Source organism: Cavia porcellus, unplaced genomic scaffold (assembly GCF_034190915.1).
Source record: "Cavia porcellus strain 051 isolate PalLab524CR breed Dunkin Hartley unplaced genomic scaffold, mCavPor4.1 scaffold_5, whole genome shotgun sequence".
Taxonomy (NCBI): domain Eukaryota; kingdom Metazoa; phylum Chordata; class Mammalia; order Rodentia; family Caviidae; genus Cavia; species Cavia porcellus.
The window spans coordinates 2,353,888-2,369,259 of NW_026947488.1; the positions used below are offsets into that span (position 1 = coordinate 2,353,888).

The following is a 15,372-nucleotide window of genomic DNA, read 5'->3' on the forward strand; positions in this document are numbered from 1 at the left end:
CGCCAATTGTAACTGAGTGGCTTCCATTATGGCTCTCACAGTTCCCACAGCCTCTGCCCTGAAAGGGACCTTGGGATATGCAGGCACAGACCCAGGCTTCTCCTGTGGGTGGGATGCAGGAGCTTCACAGGGTGCTGGGGGTGAGGTCAGCAGATACTGGGTGTGCACAGGCACAGCCCATTCTCCACAGGCTTGGGGCCATGGGCTGGGGAAACCTTACTAAAGATCTCAGTAGTGTGGGGGCAGATACACAGTGCTGGGTATGAGCATGGGAACCCCCACAGTTGTATGCGCCTTTGGGACTGGAGGCCTTGAAATCTGGGTCTCACTCACTGGGCACCCGCGTTCTGCCCTGATGGTTTGGAGGTACAGACGGTGCTATATACTAGTTACTTCTCACTACACATTGTGCACAGGAGACTGATGGTGGCCTGCTGATGCCCTGACCTACTTTAAAAAATTTCTAATTACGTAGCTGTTAACATTTTAACGTTCTGCAACTTGGAGCTGGAGACATAGCTCAGCAACAAAGTGCTTGCCTAATGTGCCTCGGGCCCTGGGTTGAATTCTCTGCAATGAACAGAAATATTTTGCGATTGTACTTCTATCTCCACATTTCTGCTCTTGTTGGAAAACTGGGGCCCTGCCCTCGCTCTCAAGAGACAGAGGCACTCTCCCGGCAGGGTTCAACTTTTTAGTTGGGCACGGTTACAGCTAAAACTCACATTCACACAAAATTCCTGTAGTCTGACGCAGAATCTGTTTCAAACATTTTTTTTCCTTGAGACAAACCCTTTCTTAGGGTCCAATTTGTGCTGCTACCAGGCACACCATAGTCAGGAGAGCAGAACTACGGGTGTCCCTCGGCTATCAAGTCAACCAGCTTGAAAGGTTGGAGTATCACCGACAGGGGCCAAGACACACAGTTTTGGGGCTGGAGCCATCCCTTTCAGGACAGTGAGATTAAAAAGTCACCTCGTAAACAAGCACTCACTGCGCTGGGCCTGTGTTCACCATGGTGGATGTCCCCGTCCTGGGCGGCGAGGTCTCCGGTCAGGAATATTATTACTCTTCGAGAACCGTTTCTGGCCTTTTCAAACAAAACACAACACAACACGACACAAAACAGCCAGTGTTCAACACCACCACCTTTCGGCTAAAGCAGCACGATTTAGAGAGAAACAGATCATTACTCCAGCTATTTCTAGAAAGAAGGTCCCCGTGAACCTTGGCTAACTCACGACCCCCTCCTCCCACAAAGACAACAGAAAACTGCTTCCGGGTGCGGCGGCCTCGTTCCCGGGCACGATCGCGCGCCCGGTGAGCACGGCCCTTACCCACGGTGGTAAGTCGAGGCGCCGACGGTCGTATTGGCGGCGTCCTCTGCGCGCCGCGCGGCGGGAGGCCGGCGCGAAGGTGACGGCGGGGTGGGCCCGGTGTGCGCACCGCTCCCGGAGGCCACATCTGCCCGCCCCCCGCGCCCAGCCCGGCTCCCGCTGGCGGCCCCGCAGGGACCTGGCACGCGCGGCCCCCGCCAAAGGATCGATCCCTGCCTGCGCTCCAGGCGCGCCCTGCGTCGCCGCGCGCTGCCACCCACTGCCCGAGTCGTGCCGCCTGCTCCCGCCCGACCTGGCCGCAGCCATTTTGGACCGCCGGAGACAAAGAACGAGCCCCGTCTCCGCCCGCGGCTGGCCTTCCCAGCCCCGAGCGCCGCCGCCGACCCCGCGCGCCGCCCCCACCCGCACCTACCACCCCTTTCCCCGGCCCCGGCGCTCGCCCGCCCGCGCCCCGGCCTCTGGCGCTCGCAGCCATTGGCCGCACCTTTTAAGTGCGCATCGCAGCCAATCAGTAGCCGCCGAAGCGCGGGCGGGGGCGGCGCGCGCCGCTGCGCCTGCGCACAAGGCAGCCCCTCCCCCGCCCCGCGCGCCGCGCCCCCGCCCGCCCCGCGCACCGCCCCCCGCCCGCCCCGCGCCCCGCTGGAACCTCCTCCTGCCCAGGCGCGCTCGGCCGAGCGGCGGCGGCGGCGGCGGCGAGGAGGAAAGATGGCGGCGGGCTCGGATCTGCTGGACGAGGTCTTCTTCAACAGCGAGGTGGACGAGAAAGTGGTGAGCGACCTGGTGGGCTCGCTCGAGTCGCAGCTGGCGGCCAGCGCGGCCCACCACCACCACCTCGCGCCGCGCGCGCCCGAGCTGCGGGCCGCGGCCGCCGGCGCGCTCGGGAACCATGTTGTGAGCGGCAGCCCGGCCGGAGCCGCGGGCGCAGGGCCGGCCGCCCCCGCCGAGGGCGCGCCCGCAGCGGCGCCGGAGCCGCCCCCCGCAGGTAGAGCGCGGCCGGCGGGCGGGGGGCCGCGGCGCACGGGCCCCGGCTCACCGCGCCGCCCGCTTGTCCCCGCAGGGCCCGCGCCGGCGCCCGCCAAGCTGAGGCCGCCGCCCGAGGCCAGCGCGGGGCCCTGCCCGGCCGCCGCCGCCGCCGCCGTCGCCGTCGTCGCCGCGGGGCCAGAGCCCGCCGCCGCCCCGCCCGCCGGCCCCGGCCCCGGCGCCGCCAAGCCCGGCCCGCCCGGCCCGCCCGGCCCCGGCGCCGCGCAAACTTTGAATGGGAGCGCCGCGCCGCCCACCGCGCCGCACGCCGCACCTGCTGTCAGCCCGGTCAACAACGGGCCCGCGCCGCCGCCAGCCGCCGGCTCCGTCATCCAGGCGGCCCCCGCGCCCGCGCCCGCCGCGCCCTCGCCGCCCGCCGCGCCCGCGCCCGCCGCGCCCCCGCCGCCCGCGCCCCCTGCTCCTGCTGCGCCCGCCCGGCCGCCCGGCCTCCCTGCCGCGCCCGCGCCCCCCGCGCCCGCCGCCAACGCCGCCGCCGCTGCTGCCGCCGCTCAGAACGGGGCCGGAGCCGCCCCCGCCCCCGTCTCCGCCCCGGCCACCGGGGGCGCCACGGGGTTCAGCGGCCAGCCGGGGCCGGGCGCGCCGGCGCAGGGAGCCAAGGCCGAGCCGCCCAAGACAGCGGGGCCGGCGGCGGCCAGCGCGGCGGGCGCGGCGGCCGGCGTGTTGCTGGGGCCCGCGATGCCGGGGGCGCTGCCGGGGCCGGCTGGCGTCCCTCCGCCCGCCCCCGGCACCCCCGCCGGGCTGCCCAAAGGCGCGGCGGGCGCTGCGACCCCCAGCCTGCCCAGGACGCCCACGGCCACCACCGGCGGGATCCGGGCCACCCTGACGCCCACCGTGCTAGCCCCCCGCCTGCCGCAGCCGCCGCAGAACCCGACCAACATCCAGAACTTCCAGCTGCCCCCAGGTGAGTGGACGCGGGGCGGGCAGGGAGGGCGGGTCCGAACGGCGGTCACCGTTCCAGGAAGTTCTGGGCTGTGTTCTGGGGCCGTGCCCGGGCCGCCTGTCTTGCAGGGCTAGCAGCTGCGGCAGCAGGCCGAGGGGCAGCCTGTACCCAGGTGCTGGGTGTCCTGTGAGCCAGGGAGCAGCTGGCTGCCTGGCCGCTCTCAGCACCGGCGGGCTGCTCGTGTCTGCCTCAGTGTTGCTCTTTTAGGGATCTCGGAAAGGTCTCTTGTGCTGGCCCTGCGCAGCTCGGGAGGAGGACCCTGCTGCAGCGTGTGTGGTCGTCCACTTGCTCGCAGGGCCTTCCTTGTTGGGAGTTTATGCAGGGCTTTCCCCTTCGTGTGGTTGGTGTCCTCTCTGGGGTGCGTGGCCTCCCCTCCCCCACACAGGTGAAGGCCGGGAAGGGTGACTCCACACACCCAGGCTGAGGAAGTCCGGGGGGAAGGCTTGGGCTTCCCTGATGTCATCAGGAAGGCAGAGGAGGGGCCGTGCTCTGGAGCAGTTTCAGCTCTTGTTGATGCTTGAAGTGATGTCTGGTACTTTTGTTGCTGCCATCCCTGGAGATCATGGGGTGGTTCTGGGGCACAGGTTTTGGGGTACAGGGGGTGACAGTGATGTGGAGCCCACACACGTGCACTAGATATTTGGCACAGAAGCTGCTTCGGCCTTTGCTGTCCCCACACTCTCCTCTGTGACCCTGTGATCTTTGGGGCCTCTTGTTTGCCGGGCGATTCCTTGCCCAGCCCTGCCTGCCAGGCTGCTTTGTTTGGGAGGCCTCAACCTGAGGAGCGTTTCCTCTGAACCCGGGCTGGAGCGCTGTGCTTCTCCGAGTGTTCTTCTCGTGTACGTAGTGACATGTGCAGCGGTTGTAGCAGCGCCACGGTGGTGGCAGCCGTAGTAGAGAAGTGAGGAAAACATTGCTGCTGCCACTGTGTCCCTCCTGCTTCCTGTAAAGAGCCATGGGTCACTTTGAAAGAGCTGCAGCATCTGAGCCAGAAGGGATTTCCTGTTGAAGCTGGTGAGGTTCGGGGCTTCAGGTCACTACCCAGTGGGGTCTGCTTCACGGGGCAGGAGAGGGAGACTTGGGAGCCAGACTGAGTGGTCATGCAGTGACAGCGGGGGCTGCTGTGTTCTGAGGAGGAGAGAGCTTGGGAAAGAGGCACCCCTGGAGCTGCTGGGTGCCCCTAGCCACACATCTGGGGAGTGCTGAAGAAATTGCAGGATTGAAGGTTGTGTTTTGCTTATTGTGTGTATTCTGACCTTTCGTTGGAAATTGTGACTGGTGTTTAGTTGTTTAGTTATTTTTAAAAAGGCGCCAATAATTGTAGAGTGTTATGTGTAATGTTAGCTACTGTGTGTCTACCTATAAAATCCCCTTCCCGGGGTCTTGCTGTGTCAGCAAGGAGCCATCCCCAAGCTGTCCTTTCACCGTGGAGGCTGGCGGGGCCGGGTGGCCGTGGATCCTCTCAGCAGTGATGTGACTGTGGTGATCTGGGCTTGGCCCGGTTCCTTTGCTCTAAGCATCTTACAGGTAAAGCTCACCCTTTCTCTCCCTGGTGGAAGGAAGGTGTGATTTGAGAAGGGCACCCAGACCGTCTCTGTGTTGAGCTCTCCTGAGGCTCACTTCTGCAGTCTGCTTTAAGGTTAGGGCTGGTTGTGTTTGGCCAGAAGTCAGCCAAACACAGCCCTGCAGCTCTGCGGTCCCCACACACGTGGGAACAGAGCTAAAGACTGGCTTCTGTTCCCATTTGGGTGGCAAATGCTGAGAGCAGTGCTTTAAAGTAGCCACATGATTTGTAAAAAATAAAAAGGATTAAATCCATCTCTTTATACTCCCCTTAGATGGTTTTTAAGTATGCTGATTAGTTATTTTAATTGTAGCTAAACAAGGATAAAATTGCCAATGACCGGACAGTAATAGGTTGTAAATAGTATATTTTCTAATTGATTGATCAGAGAAGTTAAGTTCTAATTGATTGATCAGAGAATAAATTCTTTAATGATGTTTCTTCTTCATTGGTGCGTTTTATGATAAAAGATGTATAGGAGAAAGGTAGAAGTAACTTAACAAAACTCTTGCTTGGTAATGACTCCTTGTTACAACTTATAGATACAAATTGAGGCAGCCAGAGGCATCATTGGGGGAGGGCAGGGTTTCAAAGCTTTAAGTAGGTGTCAAGTGGAGTTGCAGATTGTTGACAGTTGAGTGTGAAAGGGTGCTGTGCCCCTCCCAGGGTCCTCCTCCAGTGGAGGTCACAGAGGGACAGGGGTAGTCCCTGCTGAGGTTTTACCCTGGGTTCCTGGAGGTCAAATCGCAGGCCTTGAGTAAGTTTCTTCCCCTTGGTTTATCAGGAGAGTCCAACCCCTCCCCCACAGTGGGGACTGGCCCCACCCGTGCCTTTTGTTTTGTTTTGGGGCTAAATTACCTGGGCTGATCTGGAGCTTGCTATTCTTCTGCCTCAGTCTCCCGTAGTACTGGGGTTACAGGCCTGCACCATTATGCCCGACTCACAGTGAACTTTTAATAAGTATGTTGAATTGGATTTTAGCAAATGCAAGTCTTGATGTTTATCAGAACAGTTTTGCAAAGAGACATTTATGTTATTGTAGTTGTAATTTGCTTGTTTGAAGGTGCCAGAGTGTAAATTTTATCCACAGTGAAAATAACAAGAAAACAAGATGTAAAAGCTCTTTAGAGATGCTGTCGCAGCCAGTGGTTGTCTCAGAACCCTGGAAGGCAGGCTTGGTTGCACACACCTTAGGGTGGTCATAAGGGTAGGGTTAGATGGTATTACCTTTGAAAGAAGGAGACAGTGATATGACACTGAAATGAGCATGTGGGTACATGATTCTGAAAGATCTCTTTGAGTAGGTGCTGGGTTGAGCCTCATTTCTAAAAGGCTGTTTTTTTGGTGTGCAGATTAGCAGTTTTCTTTAATGTGCTTCTGTTTCCTGCCATCCTTCAGAATTTGCTCTTTCGTTGCCCTGGGACTCGGCCAAAGCATAGGTTCCCCATTCCAGGACAGAAAGCTGTGCCCTCTGGTCAGTCTAGGTGGCCTGGCCCTGAAAATCGCGTGTGCTGCTTTGAAGATGATGCTTGCAAGGCTGTGCTGTGGTTAAGGACAGCTGTCCGGCACTGGTTTCCATCCGTGGTGGAGCGCGGTAGCTGTTGGTGGGGCACGGCAAGGTAAAGCTGCTGATGCACCTGTTTGGCCAGGTTGAGTTCGTGAAGCTTCGTCCCCAGGCTGGGCCACAAGGTTGTAGGGCCACTGTTAAAGTGACGGGAACCAGGATGCCAGGGGCCAGCTTTGGCAGCAGATTCTTTGGCACAAGGGATGTTCTTAGAAGTTTACATTTTATTTCAGGACACAGTTGCTGTTTGACCAGGGATTGGGTAGTTTTCTGGCTATTACGTTGGGGCTGGCTTCTTTGTGAAGAATGTAGACTTCTGTCGGGTGAGCCATGTGCACAGCTGTCAAGTAGCATTTATTATTCCTTCACTTGTCCAATTACTTACATTTCCAGTTCCAAGCTTGATGTTACTGTGGAAATAGCAAACCGTTATGAGGGTTTTACTCAAGTCGTGTCTGTCGGAGAGTAGGCGAAGAGCTCGGTGCAGGGGCTGAGAACATTCCTGAAGTTGTCCAAGGTGGGCTGCCTGCCCAGTGGGGCCTTGCTGTAGGACAGATGCTTTAACCCATTCGTCTTCTTAATGCGTACGATCCCAGTGACATTTGAAAAGACCCAAGAGAAAAGGGGCCCATGAAGGGCCAGGTCGCTCTGCCTGGTATAAACAGAGGTTACTCCTCTGGGCTTCCCCGCTGCACCTCTGGCATTGGAAGAAGACCTGGGAGGACAGGTGGGCTCCTTGGTGCCTCCTTGGTGGTGCGGTTGCATGGACAGCTTGTGCATCTGCTGTCCCTGGGAGCCCGTGAGCCTCTCACTTCAGATGCAGCAGAAGAGGGGCCTGTGAGCACCTGTCCTGCCTGCTTACTGTGTCCCTGCTCTGCCGTGGTGGAGAAGGATCTGAGCTTGGTCTATTGGGTGCTCCAGAAGGAAGCTGTTCAGGAAAGGGGGCTCCTGGCTTTGTGGTGCTCAGTGAATCTGAGTGCGCCTGCAAGGGCTGAGCAGCTCCTGCTCCGAGGGCCATTGATTGCCCCCTCGTTGTCCATGCAGGCCTCCCAGGGGTACTGTTGGATCATAATGGTATCAAGCTCTTCCTGCCATTGCTCTGGAAGTGGAGCAGGACTCGGGGCCTGATCTGCATCTTTGAAGTAAAAATAAGGTCAAAGTGCTTGGTCCCTGGTGTTTATTAGGCCCATTTCAGTGTATAAACGTAAGCTTTCTTCCCTTTCATGAAGAAAACTTTCTTAAATATTGGGTTGTGAATTGATCAAACATAAATTAGTTTGCATTGACATCAGAAACACTTTTACTTTTGTGTACCCGGCGGCCATAAGCCAGACCTCTGATTCCCTGACCTTCACAGTCCTCAGTTGTCCTCTAGGGCTCAGGTCTTAGGGTGTGGTCAGCAGCCTTTTACTCAGGCTGTTGGTAGTAATAAAACAGTTAAGTTAAAAAAAAAAAAAATAGGAGAGCCTTTGGCTGGGGACTGCCTCTTCAAAACTGCCTGCTCTTGTCCTGCTCCAAGTCGATCAGGCCTGGTGTGGAAAGTTACATTTGAGCACTGGGGACTTTCTGCGGTAGGGCCCTGTGAGCTTTGAATGAACGTTTTTGATTTCTTAGATTTTTGTAGCAAGGAATTAAAACTTAAAAAAAAAAAAGATAAAGCTGTCTACAATTAGGCCCCTATTCCACTTTGAAAAAACAATAGCGCAGTTTGTCCCCAAACTGGTCTTGGGCTTTTCCAGCTCAGGCACCGTGGGCTGGCTGCTGTGCGCAAGTGGAACAGAGGCATGGAAGGTTTTCTTGCTGCTTGTGACTGTGGATCTTGTCTGGTGGGAGGTCCCCTGAGCCCTGAACACAGGGCTCCCTGCAGGCCTGTGAATTGCATCTGACTTTCCTTCATCATTCTTGAGAGTTCCACTGGCCATTTCCATGTCTCTTGTGGGTGTCATAGGGCAGTGTGCCCTGAGGAGTATACACTTGTTCCTCTGGCCCTGGAACTTAAGAGAAGAATGTGACCTGGTGGGGGTGTATCCTGTGGCTGGTGCAGGGAAATTTGGGTTTTGGGGAGCCTGGATGTGTCTACTCTAGAAGTCTGGCAATTTGTGACTGTCAGACTGGACGTGAGGTTTTAGGAGGTGGCTCATTTGTGAGACGGTTCCATAGCAAAAGATGGATTTGTTTTGGGGCCTGAGGCTGACTGGACTTGGAGTGGGCAGTGCAGGACATGAGGATCCAGGAGACTGAGCCTCTGGGGCTTCAGTGATGAGCACACCCTGCGGAGGCTTTGGGGATTTGTTTGTCTGATTTAGAGTGCTTGGGGAGAAGGGCTGGAGGGTGGCGGGGTGGCTGGGTCACAGTGGGTGCCAGGGGAAGGGAGAGAGAACCTCTTAATTTTCTGCTAACGTCTGTGGACACTGGCCCAGGAACAGTTTTTAAGAGATTTTTATGCCTTTGGATCTTTCATCTGGAACTTGGTCTTCGTGGTTACACCGTGATCCACACACAGGTGCCGTGGACAAGCTGTGCGGATCCTGACAAGGAGTCTGCCTTGAGGTGAGGTAGAGCTTCGTCAAAACACTACAAACTCTGGCATCTGAAGTGGAAGTTAGGACAGTTAATTTGAAGGGTGAAGAAAGAGAATATGCCTTGCTGATGTTTTTCTGTAACTTTATAAAATTATCAGTTGGAAGTTACTTTTCCAACCTGTTCGGTTTATACATTTAGTCTATGTTCGTTACAGGAAGTTTAGAAAGTAAAGAGGATCATGCGGAAGAGAATGAAGTCGCCTGTAAACTCACCTTGCCCAGCTTACCGTTGAGGACTTAGCGCTTCAGCCGTGTCTGATGCCGATTGCATCTGAATTTTAGGAAATTAGCATTATCCCGAGAGTCACTGGGCTGCCTCCGTGGTGTGGGCTTGCCGTGCTCCTCTGTGGTCTTGGAGGCTGGTTTGCTGCCTGGCACCCTGAGCTGTGGGAGTGCTGTGCAGAAGACCTCTGGAGGTCATAAGTGGCCCACCTGGTGGTGACCATCTTCATGCTCAGTGCCATGAACCTCATGGGCTGAACATTTTCAAGCCTTTGATAGAAATTTTCCTTTCAGAGGGCTGGGCCAGTTTAAACTTTTAAACTATTGCAAAAAAAAAAAAAAAAAAAAAATCCAGAATGCAAAAACAACAGAAGAAGCCCATTGCCAAAATGTGACTGTTTAGGAACTGACACTATTTCATAGGAGGAAAGTTGGGTCTTATTTAAAGTTTTGTTTGTTTAAGCAGGATTAGAGCCTGGGCTGAAGGTGTTGGACCTTTGGCCTTGGCCAGTCATGTCTGTGGCCCACTGGGTCGCCGTTTATAAGGACATGTATTAGCCAGTGAGTGTGGCCGAGTGGGTGCCGGGGGTCCAGCCTTGGCTCTAGGGGTTGCAGGCATCCTGCTTGTCTGGTATGTTCTTTCGGGGGCCAGGCAGTTAACAGGCAGTGCCAGCAGGGATTTCTGATTCTGTTGAGTGCCCATGGCCAAGGAGGCGCTGCTAGGCAGGGCAGTCAGGTTTCTTTGGAGACAGGGTCTCACTGTGTAGTCCAGGTTGGCCTCACACTCAGCCTCCCAGGTGCTGGAATAACAGGCGTGTGCCACCACGCCTGGCTGGCAGGGCCTTTTTGAGAGGGCCTGAGTGAGGAGAAGTGAGATATCCACAAGTTGTGTGGGGCTTGTGTCCAGCCTGCGGACAGGGCAGACACGAGGATTCCAGGGCGAGACGGGGAGGGCGTCTTGGGCCGGCCTGTGCTGAGAGGCTTGTGAGGGGAGCAGCGCAGAAGGCAGGGGGGCAGCAAGCAGGGGAGGGCCAGGGCTTGGGGTGGCCTGTGATGTGGATACACGGGCCTTGCGCATTGGAGGCTGGGGGTAGGGAGGGGCTTGTGTGCTGCAGGCAGGGCAGAGTGTGTGGCTGGGGGGCATGTTGGTTCAGGTGCCACTTCTGGGCAGGCATGTCGGGCAGTTTATATGAGGTAGGAGCTTGGGAGGAGAGGTCAGTATGTGGGAGTCAGGGCATCTGATGGCCTCAGGGTCATGGCTGGGAGAGCCAGGGGAAGTCACCTGTGGGGTGTGCTCTGTGGATGCAGAGGCTGGCCTGGTGCTGGGGTGGGATCTGGGATGCCGTGAGGCTGGGATGGAGCTCAGCTTGGGAGGAGCTCGCAGGGTCAGAGGGAGTGAAGAGCCACTGGCTCTTAGGGGAAGGAAGAGCGGGCGCTGTTGCATCAGAACCTAGTGTGGTGCGGTGGCGCTGCCCCTACCGTGCAGTCTGCCTGGTCTCACCGCCCTGTTACTTGTGAAACACCCAGGATGATGTTACTCCCTTGGCACGATGCCGTACAGGTGGTCTTAGGCCAGGTCGCTGGTGTATTTCTGGGCTCAACCTTCCTGCCATGTGCTGGTGTGTGCAGACCCGACATCTGTGGGCTTTCGCTGGGGTTAGGAAGTCCAGTAATGGGAGTCTCTGTGTGTGAAGGTGCTGAGTACCCAGGGGAATGGGTTTTGAGGACCCTGAGGCTACTCTGTGGAGCCTGGAGCTTCAAGGGGTCGTTCACTCCCTGTGTGCAGCTCTTGAGGCCCAGATGTGGCTGGCTTAGCGAGTCCACTGCAGATTCCACGCATCTGTGCGGGGAGCAGCTTCACAGAGGTAGTGCAGAGTGGGTGCCTTGAGCCTGCGTGGCAAGGGCTCTCAGTGTGCACAGAGGTGCCAGGAGAGCAGGACAGGCACCTGCACGCGCCTCCACCTGGCCAATGGCCGTGCTTGGGCCAGCAGGATGTGTGCTTTCACCTCTACTGACTGACTGACTGACTGATGCTGTGGGCTTGGCTCCAGTGCTTGAAGTCTTCCCCCCACAGCTGTCTCCGGGGCCTTGTTTGCCTGGCTGAGGCCTGGTGCTGGGAGTGCTCCTGTTCCCCCCAGCCGGAAGGGCAGTGGCTCATCAAGAGGTCCCTCTTGAGTACCAGCCTGTATTCCCAGCTGCTTGGAAGACAGGCAGGAGGATTGTGAGTTTAAGACCAGCTTGGGTAACTTAGTGAGACCCATCTCAAAATTTTAAAAAAGAGCTGGGGATCTAGCTCAGTGGTCAGGTGACCCTGGGTTTGACACCTGCCTCTCCCCAAAAGAAGTTCTTCTTGGTCTAAAGGCCCCCACCCAGGAGGGACATAGGTTAGTTTTTCTAGTTCAGGCAAGACAAAGCTGAAAAAGCTTGGTAAGTGGCCACATCAACGCAAAGAGCTCTTGCATTCAGCCTGTGCTGCGAGGAGGGGTTTTGGGGGGCAGCTGTAGCCCCTGACATGTGGCCAGTAGGATTGGCCAGTCCGTCAGCAAACATTTATCCAGCACCACCTTGAGATCCGGCTTGTGCTGGGGCTCTTGATGGCAGCGAGGGATTGTGCTTGGGGAGCTCCGAGCTGTGTCAGGAGTGGAGCGGGGTTCCTGGCACAGAATTTCCTTCTCCCTCTTTTGTTCTGACCAGTAGAGTTTTATTTCAGTGTAAAAAGTTTTAAATATAATGGTGTAAAAGCAAACATTTCAAAAGTGCAGAGTATTAGAAAGCTAATCAGCGCTGTTACGCCTCCTGTGTGATCCAGCTGCTCCCTTCTCTAGTGAAATTGCATCTCAGCAGTCATATGCAGTTTGTGACACCCGGTATTTCTGTGTGGCTTCTGACTAATTGGAGAGTTATTTTGATGCGGCTTAGTGATGTCTTTAGTAGTGAAGAACTTGAAGTTCTAGGACAGTGGTGGCGACCCTACAGCATACGTGTCACCGCAGGCTGTTCGTGTCACTGAAAACTCTGGAAGATTCACTATCACTGCTCTGGGGAGACAGAGAAATGCTGGTGGCCGCAGAGAGCAGTTGGTGCTGTCCCCTGTGCACTGCCAGGCACAGCCTCACCCCTGCCTCCTGCGCAGTAGCTTGCAGGGTCCTGGCCGGCTCCAGGACGGGTTGTGCTGTACTGTGCCCGAGGAGCTTCCGACAGAGAGGGCTCTGTGGTAAGAGTTTGTGACTACTGGGGGTCCATCCGCGGCTGCTTCTGGAACTTCCTGTCCTTGGGCTGCTCCACTGAGTCTAGTCCGGGGGACAGGGTCACCCCAGCCCCCTGTAAAGAGGCTGCTGGGCTGTGGGAACCCTAGTCCCAAATCTGGCTACCAGGGGAGTCCTGTGGGGCCGGAGCTGTTGTCTGCCTCTCCCCTGTGACTCCTGAGCAAACCTGTTGCAATGTGCAACTGTGAGAAAAGAGGAAAAGGACAGCTCCTGTCCTGGATGAGTGGCTCAGGCGCATCGGGCAGGCAGGCTGTGTGCAGGCACGGAGAGTGGGTGTTGTCACGTGGACATGGTGTGGTAGGGTCGCACGGTGTACGTGTGGAGGGGCTGTGTGGCTGTGTGGCAAGGGTGTACGTGTGGAGTGCTGGTGGATGTCTCCCCTGGGCCATTGCATGCATGGCTCTGGAATGGTGGGGGTCAGATGTGGTCATGGCCATGGAATGGTGGGGATCATGTGGACATGGAGCAGTGGGTGTCTCTGTGAGGCCACAGAGTGGTGGGTATCAGTGTGGTGTGTAGAGTGCAGGGCATTGAATGCTGCCTGTGGAAGGGTGGGTCTTCTGTGGCAGGGGTTGGTGGGGGTCTGTGGACGCAGAACAGTAGAGGTCCCCGTAGGGACATCGAGGGGCGAAGGTATGGGTGTAGGGTGGGGTGTTCCTGGCAGCAGGACATAGTGTGGTGGCAGTTGTAATGGGCATGTGGGCTGGTGGAGGCCACGTGTGATGTGGAGCCATGAGCGTGTGCGTGGACATGGAGCATCAGGTGTCTTGCATGCATGGAAGTAGGGCAGTCATGCATGGATGTGCAGTGTTGGTTGTCCTGTGTGGACATGGAGTGACATGGGGTGCTGGGAGGTCCCATGCAGGTGCTGGGCGTCATTTGTTGATGTGGCAAGACAGGGTCATGCGTGGGTGTGGAGCAGTGGGCGTTGTGCCTGTGGACGTGAAGTGGCCGGAGCAGTGCCTGGGATGTGCAAAGCACTGGGAGCTCCTTCTCGGAAGGTCGAAGTGCACTGTGTGGGGTGTGGACTGGCGATTCCACTTGTGGGTGCTGAGTGCTGCCCACCAGGTTGTGGTGGAGGCCACATTTGTGTTGGTCTGCATCGTGCCGTGTGTGCTTTTTAAAGTGTGCAGCTGTACAAAGGATGGGCTGGCTTCTTGGAAGTGGCTCTTCTAGGGAGGCTAGGGGTGAAGATGGGGACATTTAACTTGATCTGGCATAGGTTATTTTTTAAAAAGACTTGGAGCTGTCACTGTAGTTTTTAGCAGTCATTTGTTTTTGGTGGTGATAGAAGTGTTTCCTTTGTTCTTGGCGCTCTGTGTGCATTTGTAAGGGGTGTTGAATTGGTCCTCAATGTGATAGTGGCCAGGTGTGGTTCCAGGTTTGGGGGCGGTGCAGTCCTGGTCACCAAGGGTCTCTGAGATTTGCCTGGACCCCTGCTGTTGAGCCAGACCTCAGCTGTTTTCCTGCCTCTCGGTGTTCCTTGCTTGCTCTTTCTTCTGCACTGCCTCTGCCCTCTAGGCTGACCACTGCGGGGTTTTTTGCTGTTGCTGGAATGAATTCCTGAGTAGCTTTACCCCAAAGGGTTGCACTTGGTCTTCCCCTAGCCCCTCTTACCTGCCTCTGGGCCAGCCACCCTGTCCTCCGGATTGGTCCTCGTCACACATGTCCTGTTCAGCCACTGCTCGGTGCTTCCTCCTGCTTGCTGACTCTGTGCAGTCCCTGGGGACACTGGTTCTGATGTAGCCCATCTGGGCCTCACGCCACTGGGGTTTCCTTCTGGCTCACTGACCCCTCTGCTGCGGGCTTCCGGGCTGAGCAGAGCACCCACACACTCTTGCACCCTGGCGTCTGTCGTGGGTCAGGCTTGACGTGGCTGGGATGTCTTAGGTGTGAGTCAGGGAGTCTCCTGGAGGCAGTGTGGTCTGTCAGAGGGTAACCGGGCTGGCATTTTGGAGACCATTAATTGGGACAGGAAGCAAATGGAGGGGATGGGGCTGTGCTTTTGGATCTCAGATGCCTAGGCCTGAGTCATAGTCTCTGGTCCATGTGTGACCTGCTTTCATTTATGTAGCAATCTCACAGTGTAATAAGCACCTGCACACTGCTGGTGTGGGAGAGGTGGGACTGTGCCAGCATGCCGGTGCCTGACTGTGTGCTGCAGCCCAACCCAGCCTGGGCAGCTGCCTGTGACCCCTGTTCTTGCAGGTGTGCACGCTGCTCTTCCCATGCATTTCGAGGCGGGCGGGCTTCATCTTAGCTTGCATTTAGTGACAAGGACCATCTTGGTGTCCTCTGATCTGTTGCCAAGGTTCTTCTGTGCTCTTGCTGATCTCTGGCCTTCGTCTCCATAGCTCTGTAGTCCTTCACGTGAAGATGCTGTGATTTCTTCCCTTGTGAGTACCCGCTGTCTGAAAAGCACCCTAACCACCTTGCAGGGCCCCTGCTTTTTTTGAGCAGGAATGTGGTGGGTGTGGCTGGTGTGGTGCAGAGACAGTCTTGGATATTGCAGAGTGTGACCCATGGTCACTCGCTTGTCGCTGTCCAGCAGTACAGGAAGGAGACTTCCTGAGAAGAGGCCATTTATTTACTTGTCTATAAAGCTCAAGAATTTAATTGTAGAAGTTGAGCTTTAGGCTACAAGATATCCAGGCAGGCCAGTGCTGGGAATGTCATAATGCATGGGGACCTGTGCTCCTCTGGAATTGGGGAGGACACAGGAAGGTCGTCCCAGAGGCCATTGAGGATATTCTGTTCCTCCAGGTGGAATGTAGGATGGGGCACCCACAGGTGGGCATACAGCAGGATCGTGTGGGAGGATGTAGGGCTGCCTCTTGCATAGCCTTAGGCGGAGGG

The 15,372-nt window shown here is 56.7% G+C and overlaps 1 protein-coding gene across 3 annotated transcripts in view; it reads left to right on the forward strand.

Annotated features, from left to right (window-relative positions):
- Positions 1-1,993: 1,993 nt before the first annotated feature.
- The window catches only part of Taf4 (TATA-box binding protein associated factor 4), a 67,153-nt gene continuing 53,774 nt past the window's right edge, over positions 1,994-15,372 (forward strand). The window contains exons 1-2 of one of the 3 annotated variants that reach the window (XM_063248077.1): positions 1,994-2,319; positions 2,395-3,279. In XM_063248077.1, coding sequence (XP_063104147.1) covers positions 2,043-2,319; positions 2,395-3,279 — 1,162 coding nt within the window. In that variant the 5' untranslated portion in view covers positions 1,994-2,042. Of the gene's footprint in view, positions 3,280-15,372 lie in introns of all 3 variants that reach the window. The other 2 variants (XM_063248078.1, XM_063248076.1) reach the window with 2 other exon arrangements.